Source organism: Phalangium opilio, unplaced genomic scaffold (assembly GCF_054372755.1).
Source record: "Phalangium opilio isolate 3A_F unplaced genomic scaffold, DU_Popi_V2 ptg000217l_1, whole genome shotgun sequence".
In the NCBI taxonomy this organism is placed as follows: domain Eukaryota; kingdom Metazoa; phylum Arthropoda; class Arachnida; order Opiliones; family Phalangiidae; genus Phalangium; species Phalangium opilio.
In genome coordinates this window covers 11,055,563-11,068,001 of record NW_028324218.1, presented here as the reverse complement: position 1 = coordinate 11,068,001, position 12,439 = coordinate 11,055,563, and the positions used below count along the sequence as shown (strand labels likewise).

General features: G+C 36.9%; 1 protein-coding gene and 3 long non-coding RNA genes across 6 annotated transcripts; 1 reads left to right on the top strand and 3 right to left on the bottom strand.

The window, feature by feature from the left end:
• Positions 1 to 2,008: 2,008 nt before the first annotated feature.
• LOC149616276 (uncharacterized) lies at positions 2,009 to 4,239 on the bottom strand. Of its 2 annotated transcripts, none has more exons than XR_016375828.1 (4): positions 4,156 to 4,239; positions 3,874 to 4,074; positions 2,392 to 3,535; positions 2,009 to 2,323 (listed from the first exon to the last, which is right to left on the bottom strand). It is a non-coding gene; the product is annotated as an uncharacterized LOC149616276 (long non-coding RNA). The 2 variants fall into 2 exon arrangements; XR_016375829.1 differs by having other exon boundaries at positions 2,009 to 2,310.
• LOC149616275 (uncharacterized) lies at positions 4,216 to 4,995 on the top strand. The gene is made up of 2 exons (XR_016375827.1): positions 4,216 to 4,560; positions 4,738 to 4,995. It is a non-coding gene; the product is annotated as an uncharacterized LOC149616275 (long non-coding RNA).
• Positions 4,996 to 5,972: 977 nt separating this feature from the next.
• Positions 5,973 to 9,386, bottom strand: LOC149616274 (uncharacterized). 2 transcript variants are annotated; one of them, XR_016375726.1, is made up of 3 exons: positions 9,262 to 9,386; positions 6,461 to 7,858; positions 5,973 to 6,381 (listed from the first exon to the last, which is right to left on the bottom strand). It is a non-coding gene; the product is annotated as an uncharacterized LOC149616274 (long non-coding RNA). The 2 variants fall into 2 exon arrangements; XR_016375725.1 differs by having other exon boundaries at positions 5,973 to 7,858.
• Positions 9,387 to 10,360: 974 nt separating this feature from the next.
• On the bottom strand, positions 10,361 to 12,433 carry LOC149616273 (uncharacterized). The gene is made up of 2 exons (XM_089856044.1): positions 11,182 to 12,433; positions 10,361 to 11,108 (listed from the first exon to the last, which is right to left on the bottom strand). Exon 2 carries the CDS (start codon positions 11,101 to 11,103, stop codon positions 10,756 to 10,758), a length of 348 nt encoding a protein of 115 aa, XP_089712170.1. The 5' UTR covers positions 11,104 to 11,108; positions 11,182 to 12,433; the 3' UTR covers positions 10,361 to 10,755.
• Positions 12,434 to 12,439: the final 6 nt, after the last annotated feature.

Here is a 12,439-nt window from a genome sequence, read left to right as displayed (position 1 = left end):
GAAATTTATGAGCTGAGAGCCATCGTACTATATGCAATTGGTCAATGGGATCTATAATCAGAATGTCGTTGCTATGGTTAAATGCGTTAAGTTTTAAAGATAACTGGAAAGATATGTACAGTAGGCCTACATTTCGGGCACAAACTTGACCGGATATTTAAAGGAATATATTTAATTTTAGAAGTAGGAATGGAGAACGGTTAGTTAGTATTTACTTCAGTCCGACTCATAGCCCAGTATAGAGCCCCTCCCTCCAACACGTGACGAAACTTTTAAATTATCTTATTGCCTCACTTAAACTACATTTTGATGACGTTGATCATGGGGACGGCGAAAAATAAGTACTTCCTTTTTACCTCTGTCGCTATGACCCGCTTCCTATTTCATACCCCTCCGTCCCGGGGAAGGGGGTCCGGGACTTTGACACGCGCCCATTCCTACTTCTAAAATTAAATCTATCCCTGATATTTAAGAATTAAATCTATCGAACGATTTGGCGTTAGATAAGGTTAGTGTAAACCAATATTAAATCCCAAACAATACTATGCAAATATGAGGATACATAAATCTTTAATACTTATGGAAAGGATTTTACATTTTTTATTAAAAAAATATCCTTACTCATTAAAATTTTCTTTACGATTAAAATCACTAAAAATGTCACAGTCCTCGTAGTAAATTCTAATTACTGCGAATTAACACTTCGTTTAAAAAGATGCCAAGAGTACACGTTAGTACTATTCTCGCTTAAGGACTCATCTGTCATAATTTGATATTCGGGGTGGTACTTGTAGACTACCTCCATTGTGTTATTTGCATTCCTATCCGGTTGCGAGTACTTGTGCTTAAAGTAGTCAGATTCCAAGGCGTACTCACCGAGTATGAACATGACAATTGTGAGGAATAACAATACAGCTAGCGTCGTGGCAAATATTAGTATAACGTTCATTTTGGCACTTCACTAAAATAGTTTTAAAAGTTAATATTCATGACAACAAAAGACATTAAGGAGATTCTCACAGATAAACGCGTTGACTCGAGTACGACTGGACCGATTAGTAAGTGATTGCCAAACGTATGCTTGGCTTAATTTAATACGTTATTAGTCGGATGCGAAGTTATATCTCTCGTATAAATCATAATAAAAAACTTTAGAAAAACATTTGCATTGTTTTTTAAAGTTGATTAAAAAGTGATTCGTTTGGTTTTGAACTTTCAACTTGGAGCGAAAGTTGTTAACCATTATCATAAGTTCATATTTTATGTTCCATAAGTTTGTCACTGGTTACTGAGAGCTTGTCATGAAGTGACAACGTAGGTAAGACGACGTAGATTCTCGTAAAGCGACGCCTGTTGAGGCGCAGTCAGAGGTTTAGTACAGACTAAATAGGGGGAAATGGCTGCAAAATTAACCTAGTGTAGTCAATTCTCGCTTGTCGTTCTCGAACTAGCTCTCAGTAAGTTTCTAGCATTACGAAGTATAGGAAGTGTCGTACTTATGGAACATATCTTATAAACTTATGCCAGTATCTACAGACCGAGTAGCTTCAATAGGCCAAAAATGACGTCAAAGCTTTAGGCCTATTTTATTTTTTTATGAAAAGCAATGGGCACGATGCGTTCCCTATTTCTAATCCCACCCAGAAATAGGATGTTGACGTCATTTTTGGCCTATTCATTCAACTTGATAATATAGGCTGCGTTCAGTAACCGGCATCAAAAACATCGATGACTAAAAGATGACATCGATGTCTTACTGAACGGTTTTTCGCGTCTTTGGGCGTGACGTCATGATGCTCATCGGATGCCCATCAGAAAAATCAGCTGTGAGAGGAGGCTTTTTTGATGAGCATCGGATTCATGACGTAAATTTCGTCATTTTGCGCCGCGACCAAAAATGGGGGGAACTACATCCCAATCTCTACCAATTTAAAATAATGAAGAATTGACAAATATTATCCTTATGGATAATAATACTGAAAAGCAATATATTATTTTGGTAAAAAAATGGATTCGGACAGAATTTCTATTTAATTGATAAATTGAAGTACAATATCTTTGTAAATAGTTCGGATTTATTATTTAAGCCTTTGCCGTAACTTTATCATAATATCGTCGCCTTTAAGAAAAGCATCGATTACACAAAATTGTGCCGTTCAACAACTACAACGTCATCATGACGTCAAAAGAACACCGATTTCATTTTCCCAAACATCGATGTTTTTCCTGATGAGTGTTACTGAACGCAGCCATAGTAATCATAACGCAGCGAATGTGCTCCCGCTGCGCGATGATCTATAGACCTCCTTCCTAGTTCAAGTTCCTACATTGTATTAGAGTATATATGGACCGAGTCCCGTCAATAAGCCAAAAATGACATCAAAGTCCTACTTTTTTGGTTAAAGTGATGTGAAACGCATCATGCTTTCGTTTATTGCCTGTAGGTGGTGCTATTAATGTCTCCAACTCAGTCGCGAATCAGTTTTTATGAACTTTGGAGGAACCAGCTTGACTGGAGACGAAAAGAGGGTTTGACATGCTCGGCAGCAGGATTCAGGATTTAATGGAAGGCATTTTTTACAACCCCTTATAACGGGGCGGCTCACCAGAGGGAGCACTGCCTTTTCTTTCTTTTTCTTCTTCCCCCCCCCCCCCATGGACGAATCAATACTGAAGGACTGATGGCAGCCCATAGAGCCCCGTACTAAGTGAGTAAACAACCAATGTTAAGCTAACTTCCCCCTTTTCAGCCCCAAAATGGAGGGGGGTTATCCAGAAAAAGCTAGCGCCATCTAGACAAAATAAGACGTTAAATGCTTCCCTCTTTAGATCGTTGATTCCCCGTAAGCCCCCACTATCCGGTTTGCTACAATCTCCCGTTATTTTTTTTTTTTTGGAGGTGTCAATGCGAATCGGGCTCTTACGTCCTCGGCAAGGATGCGATTAGTCAGGTTTCAGTATGTGAATAATCAGGGAAGGAAATGAGGTTTACTTGGGAGGTGACGGAAGGGGTGTGGGGGTCAAGTCACCTCCGGCGGACACGGGACAGTCGGCACCTATAGGGTAGGATCGCCGACATGTGTCGTATTCCCTCAAACTTTGCCGCCCAGTAGCTTGGCTTACAGGAGTGCGCCACACTCCCGGCATCTCCCGTTATTAACAAGTATTTTTCAACTTTATCCCTCTGCCATCCGTCCTTCAGTATTGGTTCGTCCATGAGTTACTCACTATGCTTTAGTTTACTTGGGCCTAAGATTGCAGTGCCATCTATCACATGTCACAGTTTTTAGATACATCTTATGTGCGAACATTAAAAAAAAAACTTGGCTAATGTCACCTGAGGAGTAGGCCCACGCTAACGCGAAGTATGCTAAGTGTTTAAAACTGCCAATCATTTGTGAAAGACGACTCTGGGTAGGCCTATGGGCTTTTCGCCTCCAGTCAAGTTGGTTCCTCCAAGTATGAATAAAATGAAACATGCGAACATAAACCATTTATAATATCGCCACCTATCGTCATTAAGAGGAAACATACCCTACAAGAAACAAAGTTTGACTCAAATACTTTCTTAACTCTACCATATCCGAAAAATAATAAAGACCATCAATAACCAGTATATTACATCAAAACAAACATAGTTAGGCTTAAAGGGGCTGGCCGGAGCTGTTGGGGTGAGGGGGGGGTCAAACTGTTTGTTAGTGCCTGCACGATTTTGACCGACCTTGGTTGGTTAGCATATTGCTTACCCGCCCACCGCGACGGTGGCGCCATTCTTTATGGCCAAAGCGCTGGGTGTTTTCCCCCCGAACTAAGGGCGGTCTCCCCCCAACAGCGCCGGTGAGCCCCTTTAACGATATATATAAATTTATTTACAATTCTTCATTTTCAATCCCAATGAAATTGGTGATACGTAGAAGATGATGGGTTAGGAAGAAGGGCCCTCTTTTTACGCAAGAGCACAATAAATGGGCTTTCGTTGATCTCAGAAACCGGAAGTGACTCAACTGAAGACACAATCATAAACAAGGCCATCAAAGCCACGATGAAAATACCCAAAATGATTCTGGAGTTCATCTAAAAATACCAAATACAGACAATTTGTATCAAAACCATTTTACTCGTTATATTGTAAGGATTATAGCGAATTATGCTTACTTTATTCGAGTCGATTTCTCAGCGAACAAATCCAAGAGATGAAAGTTTGAAGGCGAAAGGATTTGTTGTTTGTTGGTGACTGCGTCCTATGCTTTTATAATAAAAATTGAGATACTTCAGCTCCACTTTTTAACTAAGTTGTCTCTTCATGGGTTCAATATCCATAGATATTTAATATCAATTAAAAGTTTACTTGATAAAATCAAGTGCTATCATAATTACTATCTTAATCAAAAATCGATAAGGATTGAAGTATCATTAATTTCACTATAAAAGAATGGGAAGCAGACATCAACAACCAACAAACGTTTTCGGCTTCAAACTTTCATCTCCCGAATTTCTTGGCAGAGGATTTTATCAAGAGCCTATAGTTTAAACTATAGGCTCTTGATTTTATTCAGAAAAGTAAGCAAATTTTATTCATCCGTTTCTACATTTTAAGTAAAATTCCTGGCTGACTGATAATCAAGGCTCAGCCCAAACTAGATATCAATTCTTGATTCCACTGCATTCATAAAATTCAAACTATGTATCGGCAGTAAAATGTTTTTGATGTTTCCTTTCCGTTTTTGGTATTTTTAGATGGACTCCAGAATTATTATGGCTTTGTTCGTCGTGGCTTTGATTGCCTTGTTTATGATTGTGTCTTCGGTCGAATCCATTTCCGTGCCTGAATCAGACGAAAGCCCAATTGTTGTGATAGGCCGTAGAAAGAGAGCTCTTCTCCCCAATCCCGTCGTCATCATCGGATAAACATTAATATCGGATTGGTTATTGGATTTAACAATGGTGTATATAAATAGTGTTTCATTAAAAATGTAGATATTTTTGCACCCTTAAGTCAAAATGTGTTTGTGGTTTCATTTTACTGCAAACGAATTAGTGCGTATAGCCAGGGATAGATTTAATTTTAGAAGTAGGAATGGAGAACAGAGTAATCCCGGACCCCCTTCCACGGGACGGAGGGGTATGAAAGAAGAGGCGGGTCATAGCGACAGGGGTAAAAAGGAATTAGTTATTTTCGCCGTCCTCGTCAGCAACGTCATCAAAACGTAGTTTAAGTGAACCAATATGATAATTTAAACTTTTCGTTACGTGTTGAGGGGAAGGGCTCTATACTGGGCTATGAGTCGGACTGAAGTAAATACTAACCGTTCTCCATTCCTACTTCTAAACTTAAATCTATCCCTGGTATAGCGTGTTTCTGTAACTTTCGGAAGGTAATAAGGAGGGTCTTCTTTGGGTCTTAATGCCTAACGCAACTTAAATAACGTTTTCTTCTAAAAGCACCGCTTCAAAGTTACTGGCCTTTTATAGGCGGTCTCCAAAACAAGGAATAGACCCTTTTTGGAAGGAGGCTGCGCTAAATCGTCTGCTTGATATAGTGTTGTTACGAAGGGACATTTGGTATGTGGATCCAAAGACGTTAGATAGGACTTCGACCTTACTTGTCCACCAAAGTCCGTGTGTTTAAAGTCATGTCTTACATCTTGGATCCATATGCCGTATATCCGTCAAGACAACAAATTAGTCAAACAGCGGACTCTTTTTAAAAGCCAGTATTTAGGTATCTTACCAAATTGCGCGCGGGACAACCTCTTGCAAAATTATGAACCAGAACCGAAAACAAAAATTCCCCAAAGATTTGAACCCGCTTTTAAATTATTTAAAAATCTGCCACCGATTTTAACAAAACCTATTTTAAAAATATTTACCTCGTAAATTGAATTTACAAACTGCATTTAACTTAGACTTTCCCCATTAAAATAAACTAACATTAAACCCCAAATACATAAAAACACAACAAGGAGGCACAATTTCAGAATCAACAATGTTTTTAATATCATTATATTTTACAATAATTTAAATAGTCTCTGAGAAGTTATAACTTATTATCTATTTAATTTTAAAGAATAAAATCAACTGCGTCACGATAAAAATCATTATAATGTCATATTCCTCTTGAGTAATTCTTATGTTTAAGGTTGTCGAAACGTTTGCCAAGGGTACAAGTTATTAGGCCTACTATCTTCAATTGACGTCTCACCTTCCATTTGATTTTCGAAGTCGTAGTTGTAGACTAAATCTAAGGTGTTGTCAACATCCGTATTCCTGAGTGGCTGCTGATAGTTATAGTAGTCGGTTTCCGAGGCGTAGTCATCAACTATGCACATAACATTCGTGAGTGTCAACAGAACAGCTATCATCATGATCATCACAGTCATTCTGACAGAATTATAAAATACTTTCGAAGGTTAGCAAATTGCAATCAGACCACAGACACGCCGAGACTCTTATAAACTACCGTTTTGGCTAAAATTCTGTTTGATGTAAGACGTAGGTGGTCGATGACAAAAGCCTTTCTCTGCCTTTTAAAGGATTGTAAAAAATACGTTTAAAAAGTTAGTTTTTTTAAATGATAATTTTCTATCTGACGTATTCCATTTGTATTTTCCATGGAGTATTTTTATTGGAGTGAAAACGAAAGTTTCATTAACCATTCATTAATTGTCTCTGTGTCTCCTTAAATATCTGTCCATGGTGGCAGATTGCTATCAGCCAATACAAAACGGTATTATTGTTAACGCAGTCCATTAAGGTTCTTGACATAAAAGCTATATCAACCATGGCAGTGCTGCCATTTTAAAGCTGGAAGCACTGCTTGTTTTCGGGGACTATTTTTCGAAGGTGAACCCCAAAAACGTTAACTGAAACATGAACCTTTTTAAAAGTCGGTCTCTAGCATTACGAAGCATAGGAAGTGTCATACTCAGGGTTGTTTGATTTAAATCAGTTTGATTTAAATCACTGATTTAAATCATGATTTAAATCAAGCGATTTTTTTAAAAAAAATTATTTGATTTAAATCAATAATATATTTTTATTTTTAAAAAATGTTTTCTAAGATTCCAAGGAGTAGTTTAAGTAACTCGAGAAGAAACTTAATTAGAAAAGACCTAAAATTAAAATTAATCGTGGTTTTGGTATATTTCAATGTAAGTTTTTTCCAGAATTCCAGTTTGTCTTGCTGGAAAGGCTAGGAAATGAAATAGCGGTCAAGCTAGTCTTTTTATACAAGCATTTGAATAGTAATAATATCCAATAGCTGCTTAAATGTCATGATTATTTTGCTTTTGCTTAATTTTGACTCAAAAGTTTTCATGTTGGTAATTTACTATCTATTAGTTCAATAAAAATCAAAAAAATCAAATAAATCAATTAAAATAAAAAAAATCCGATTTAAATCAAAAAAAATCGATTTTTTTGATTTTTTTGAAAAAATCAAAAAAGTCAACAACCCTGGTCATACTTATGGAACATATCTTATAAGCTTATGGCTGTATGTATTTCTGATCATATTTATGCACGAAGTTAAAGATAGACCTAAATTTGTTTGGTTAGAATAAAGCAAAATATCGAATTCAGTTTGACTTAGGATTGAAAAAGAATTTATAATTATTTATTTATAAACTGAATGAAATGAGGCATCACTGTTAAATCCAATAACAAATAAATTAGCCGACATTAATATTTATCCGATGATGACGACGGGCTTGGGGAGTAGAGCCCTCCTTCTACGGCCTATCACAACAATTGGGCTTTCGTCTGATTCAGGCACGGAAATGGATTCGACCGAAGACACAATCATAAACAAGGCAATCAAAGCCACGACGAACAAAGCCATAATAATTCTGGAGTCCATCTAAAAATACCAAAAACGGAAAGGAAACATCAAAAACATTTTACTGCCGATACATAGTTTGAATTTTATGAATGCAGTGGAATCAAGAATTGATATCTAGTTTATTAGGGAGAAGGTATAAATTCGCCACATTTCCAGCTTTATCTCCAGTCCAAACGTAGGTCCGGAGTTAATCCCCGCCTCTAAATTACAACCAGCATCTCATTGGTTCTTGAAAACTCACGTTAGCGCGATGCCAATGACGAAAATTACGTATTGTACATGTCAATTTTTAAATGACAAGAACCAGTTTAATGTTTAATCATGGACCTTTTATCTTACCGGGACGAGAAAACTAGTCCAATATCCCTTCCCATCTCACTTCGCTTTAACTTTAATTGTCGGCCGCACCAGAAATTGGAGGCTGTTAAGGCTATAGTTATGGGTCACTGTAGATTAATTAGGGCAGCTATAAATAGTTTTCAGACTAGGATTATTGATACCATTTACAACAGGAGGCCGGGTACTTGGCGGACTAAGTGCAGTACCAAGAAGCCTCGCCTCCTGGTGTAAATGGTTTCAAACATCCTAGTCTGAAAACTTCTTATTCTAAATATTATTCGCTTTTTTGAGTGTGTTTCCCAATGGTTTCAATGTAAATAAATCATTACGTATTTTCCGACTGAGGAGAGGCGAAATAGCCCGGCCTCCTTTTACGTCCCCCCTTGTATTTTGAAAGGGGGACTGGGACTATGGCGCGCGAATACTTAGGAATCTTATACCTTCTCCTTAATAAACTAGATATCACTTTTTGGTGGAATACTAGGGCTAGTGATTTATATTATTTATATATTTAGGGGTGTGCGAATACCACTTTTTGGGTATCGAACCGGTCATCGAATACTAAAAATTTTTTCTTATCAAATACCAAATCGAATACCGAATAGTTAGGCCTTGCTAAATTTTTTACTAACCGATTAATCGCGAATAGTTAAGAGAATATTTAACCCTAATACTCGCGAATACTAGGCTTAACTATTCGCGATTAATCGGGTGATAACCCTAATATTCGCGAAAAGTTAATACAAAGCAAGGAAAAAAACATTTAGAAGCTCCTAAATTGTAAAATACCTCTCCTCATTGGTTGCCAAGTGTTTTATAAAATTTTCCTAGGCACTTGCTGGTAGTTTTTGATGGAGGACAAATAAAATCGAGATCATATTTTTAAAATAAGGTGGGTCTCTCTAGTGCCAAGGACCTAAATTTGTGGTAGTCGAACTCTAACCGAATAGTCAGATCGGCATTCGATATTCGTATCGAATAGTGAAAATGGGCTTATCGAATACCGGATCGAATTATTCGGTTCGGTATTCGATCGAATCGGTTAACCGCACACCTCTAATTATATTAAAGAAAATGCTTACATTTTGTTTTTCGAATTGATTCCTCTGCAGTGAAATTCAATTGATGAAAGTTTGAATGCAGAAATGTTTGTTGTGTGTTTATGGCCTCGTCTTATTCTTTTATAATAAAATTGGTGATACTTGAAATACAGTTTTGAACTCAATTGTCTCTTCATTGTGATCAAATTTCATAGATTACTGAGATTAATTAGAAGTTAAGTTGATAAATTAAAGTGCATACATTCAATTAAGAGGTTTTGTTTTTAATCTTGGGAATTTTGACCCAATTGAAGAGATAAAGTTTATTTAACTTAACTATGTTATCAAAAATTAGAATTGAAGTATGTTTATTTTCATTATAAAAGGATAGAATCTAGCCACTAATAAGCAACAAGCCTTTTCGCCTTCAAATTTTCATCGTCCGAATTTCTTCGCAGAGGATTCAATTCATCAAAAGTAAGCATGATTTCTTAAAACAATATTAAAGAACACCATATTGACGCCCTCTAATTTTACAATGGAAAATATACGTATAAATATGTTTCAACGGCTATAACACGAGTAAAATTAATTTCATGTTTTTTCTTTCGGTTTTTGGTGTATTTAGATGAACTCCAAAATCATATTGGCTGTGTTCGTCGTGGCTCTGATGGCATTGTTTATGATCGTGTCTTCGGTCGAATCTATTCCATTGTCTGAATCAGACGAAAGCCCACTTTTTTTTATTGGCCGCAGAAAGAGGGCTCTTCTCCCATATCCCGGCCTCATCTTGGGATAAATAATGTTGCATAAATACTATTAATAAAAACGTAGATATTTATATATTTGAAAATTTAAGGCAAAGTTTATTGGTGTATTTAATACTAACCGAACTTATACATAAAGTGTTGCCGAAATATTCCAAAAATATTTAAATACTTGGGGTTGTTGATGATTAAAGACTACGCACAAAACAAAAGTAGCGAAGTTGGCACTGCAATGATGGGCAACCTGCGACAAAGATGGTTTCCTTGAGTACTTTGCACATGCTTGGCCCTTGGCTTGTAGATTGTTAAGTGCTGCCACGTAACGGTATTATAATTGTATTAGAACTAGCTGGTTTTATGACACAGGAAACATGCTCGACGATTCCGAACCGTAAGAAGCCATCGAAATGCGGGACTTTGTTGCCGTAGGTGGTGAGTACAGATTACAGATGTAGATTTCTGCTCCATCCGTCTTTCCTTCGATCAAAAATGAAGTAATAAGCTCGGACACTCAAGAATCATTAGTAATAAGCCAGATTGAACCTTTGTTACCCTGGATAGTTGATATTACTTTGTGATCAAAGATGTATTTTTGAATTATTAATTACCACTAATAACGACCGGCACAAGAATATACAAACATAACCAAAACTTATACTTAAAATAAATACGTCATTTTATTTACAAATAATTACTTTACAGTATCAAATAACCGGTAAAAACGACAGTCATAGTTTAACAATGTGTTATTTAGTATAAAATTAAATGGTTACTCTGCCGTCGAATTGTTGGCTATTGTCGATTCATTTCCGGCCGGAATAAGGGCACGTCGGAATCTGTCCCAAGGTGAGCCAAAACTTTCCTGGATGTACGTGGCACCAGTCATCGGATTGTACTGGTAGCTGTAGTCAAATTCGTTTCCATAACCTCCAGCTCCCATGTAAGGCCCCATAGGTCGTCGGTGGGGTCTTCCAAATGGTCTCCTGTGAGGATAAAGACCCAGGCCGCCGGCACCCCCGCCAAGGGTTAGATCCAGTTCCAATTGACCAAGTACTTCTACTAGGCTAACGCAGATAATCACAACTAGTATAAAGAGGACCATCATGCTTGCAGGCATAATATCTGTTGGATAAAGAGATTTTAAACGTTTAGATAATCAGGTATTTCTAACTGTGATGAAACGTGCAATGCTTACTTATTTAACAGAGAAGAACGGCCTTGTTGCTATTACTTGGATTGAAATCGACTCGACGGATCAAAGTTTCTAAGAGAATACGATTATCGCTGATTTGTGATAAGTTTATATACCCGAAAAGTAAGGGTGTTTAAAAATGTAATTTTGATTTTTAGCTATGTATGGTTGTTTTTTATAATATATTTCTATGAATGTTTTAAGACTTATTTAAGCCTTAGCAAAGTCGATATGAGCAAAGTTAAGAACTTGCTTTTATGCTAAAGTAGGAAGACTAGTCAAAAGCTATGTTCACACTAGCACGGGAATTGAACTACAACTCGTTTGCCCAGTTATTTTAGAAACACTTTTTATTACCATTCATTTTGAAGCGATTTCAACAGCCCTTTAAAGCCTTGTTCACACTTGACACTTTGAAACCGTTTTCAGCAGGTTTTGAAAGGTCAAAGTGTAAAATGTAACTGTTAACCATAGAAATATTTCATGAGAAAATGCAGTTGTTATTTTGACAAAATGATTCGTCGTGCTCAAAACGGTTCGAAACGGTTTCAAAGTGCCAAGTATGAACGTGGCTTAAGACGCCTCTGTCTGCTTATACTTACGTTGGTGCTGTCTGCTACGCTTAAAACTAGTCTGCGTCTGCGAGTCCAGTTGAAACAACCCTGAAAACTCGAAACTAGCCTCCATATCCGCTTTTGGTTGGTTCGCGAAGCAACTTCAAGGAACAGCGTTTGTAATTAGCTTCTCGGGCATTGATTTTTGTTCACACTTAACTTTGGAAGCGTTTTGAATTGCTTTGAACCGGTTTGTTATGCAAGTGTGAACATGGCTTAACTGACATGTGGCGATAAAACTGGCGGAAATGTTGCTTGAATAAATTAGCCTATGCTCATATTGCACTATTCATCGTTGGACAAATGTAAAGAATTATACCCTTATGAAAAGTGAGGTTGCAACATTGTCTGCTTAAATTTAGGGTTAAGAAGATGGAACATCCAGTATGTGGATTCAAAGACGTTATATAGGATTTCAAAGTTACTAGTCCACCAAAGTCCCTTTGTTTGGATCCCCATACAGATGTTCATTCTTAAGAAGACAATGTGGTCAAACACCAGATTCTGATTAATCCCCAACATTTTTACGTTTAAAGACGCTGTTCAATAACAGCGACCATTTTATTTAAATTTGCTATTTTTAATGCATATAACATTAAAAAATAAAGCGTAAAAGCAAAATGAACAATTAGCTTTGTACATTCATC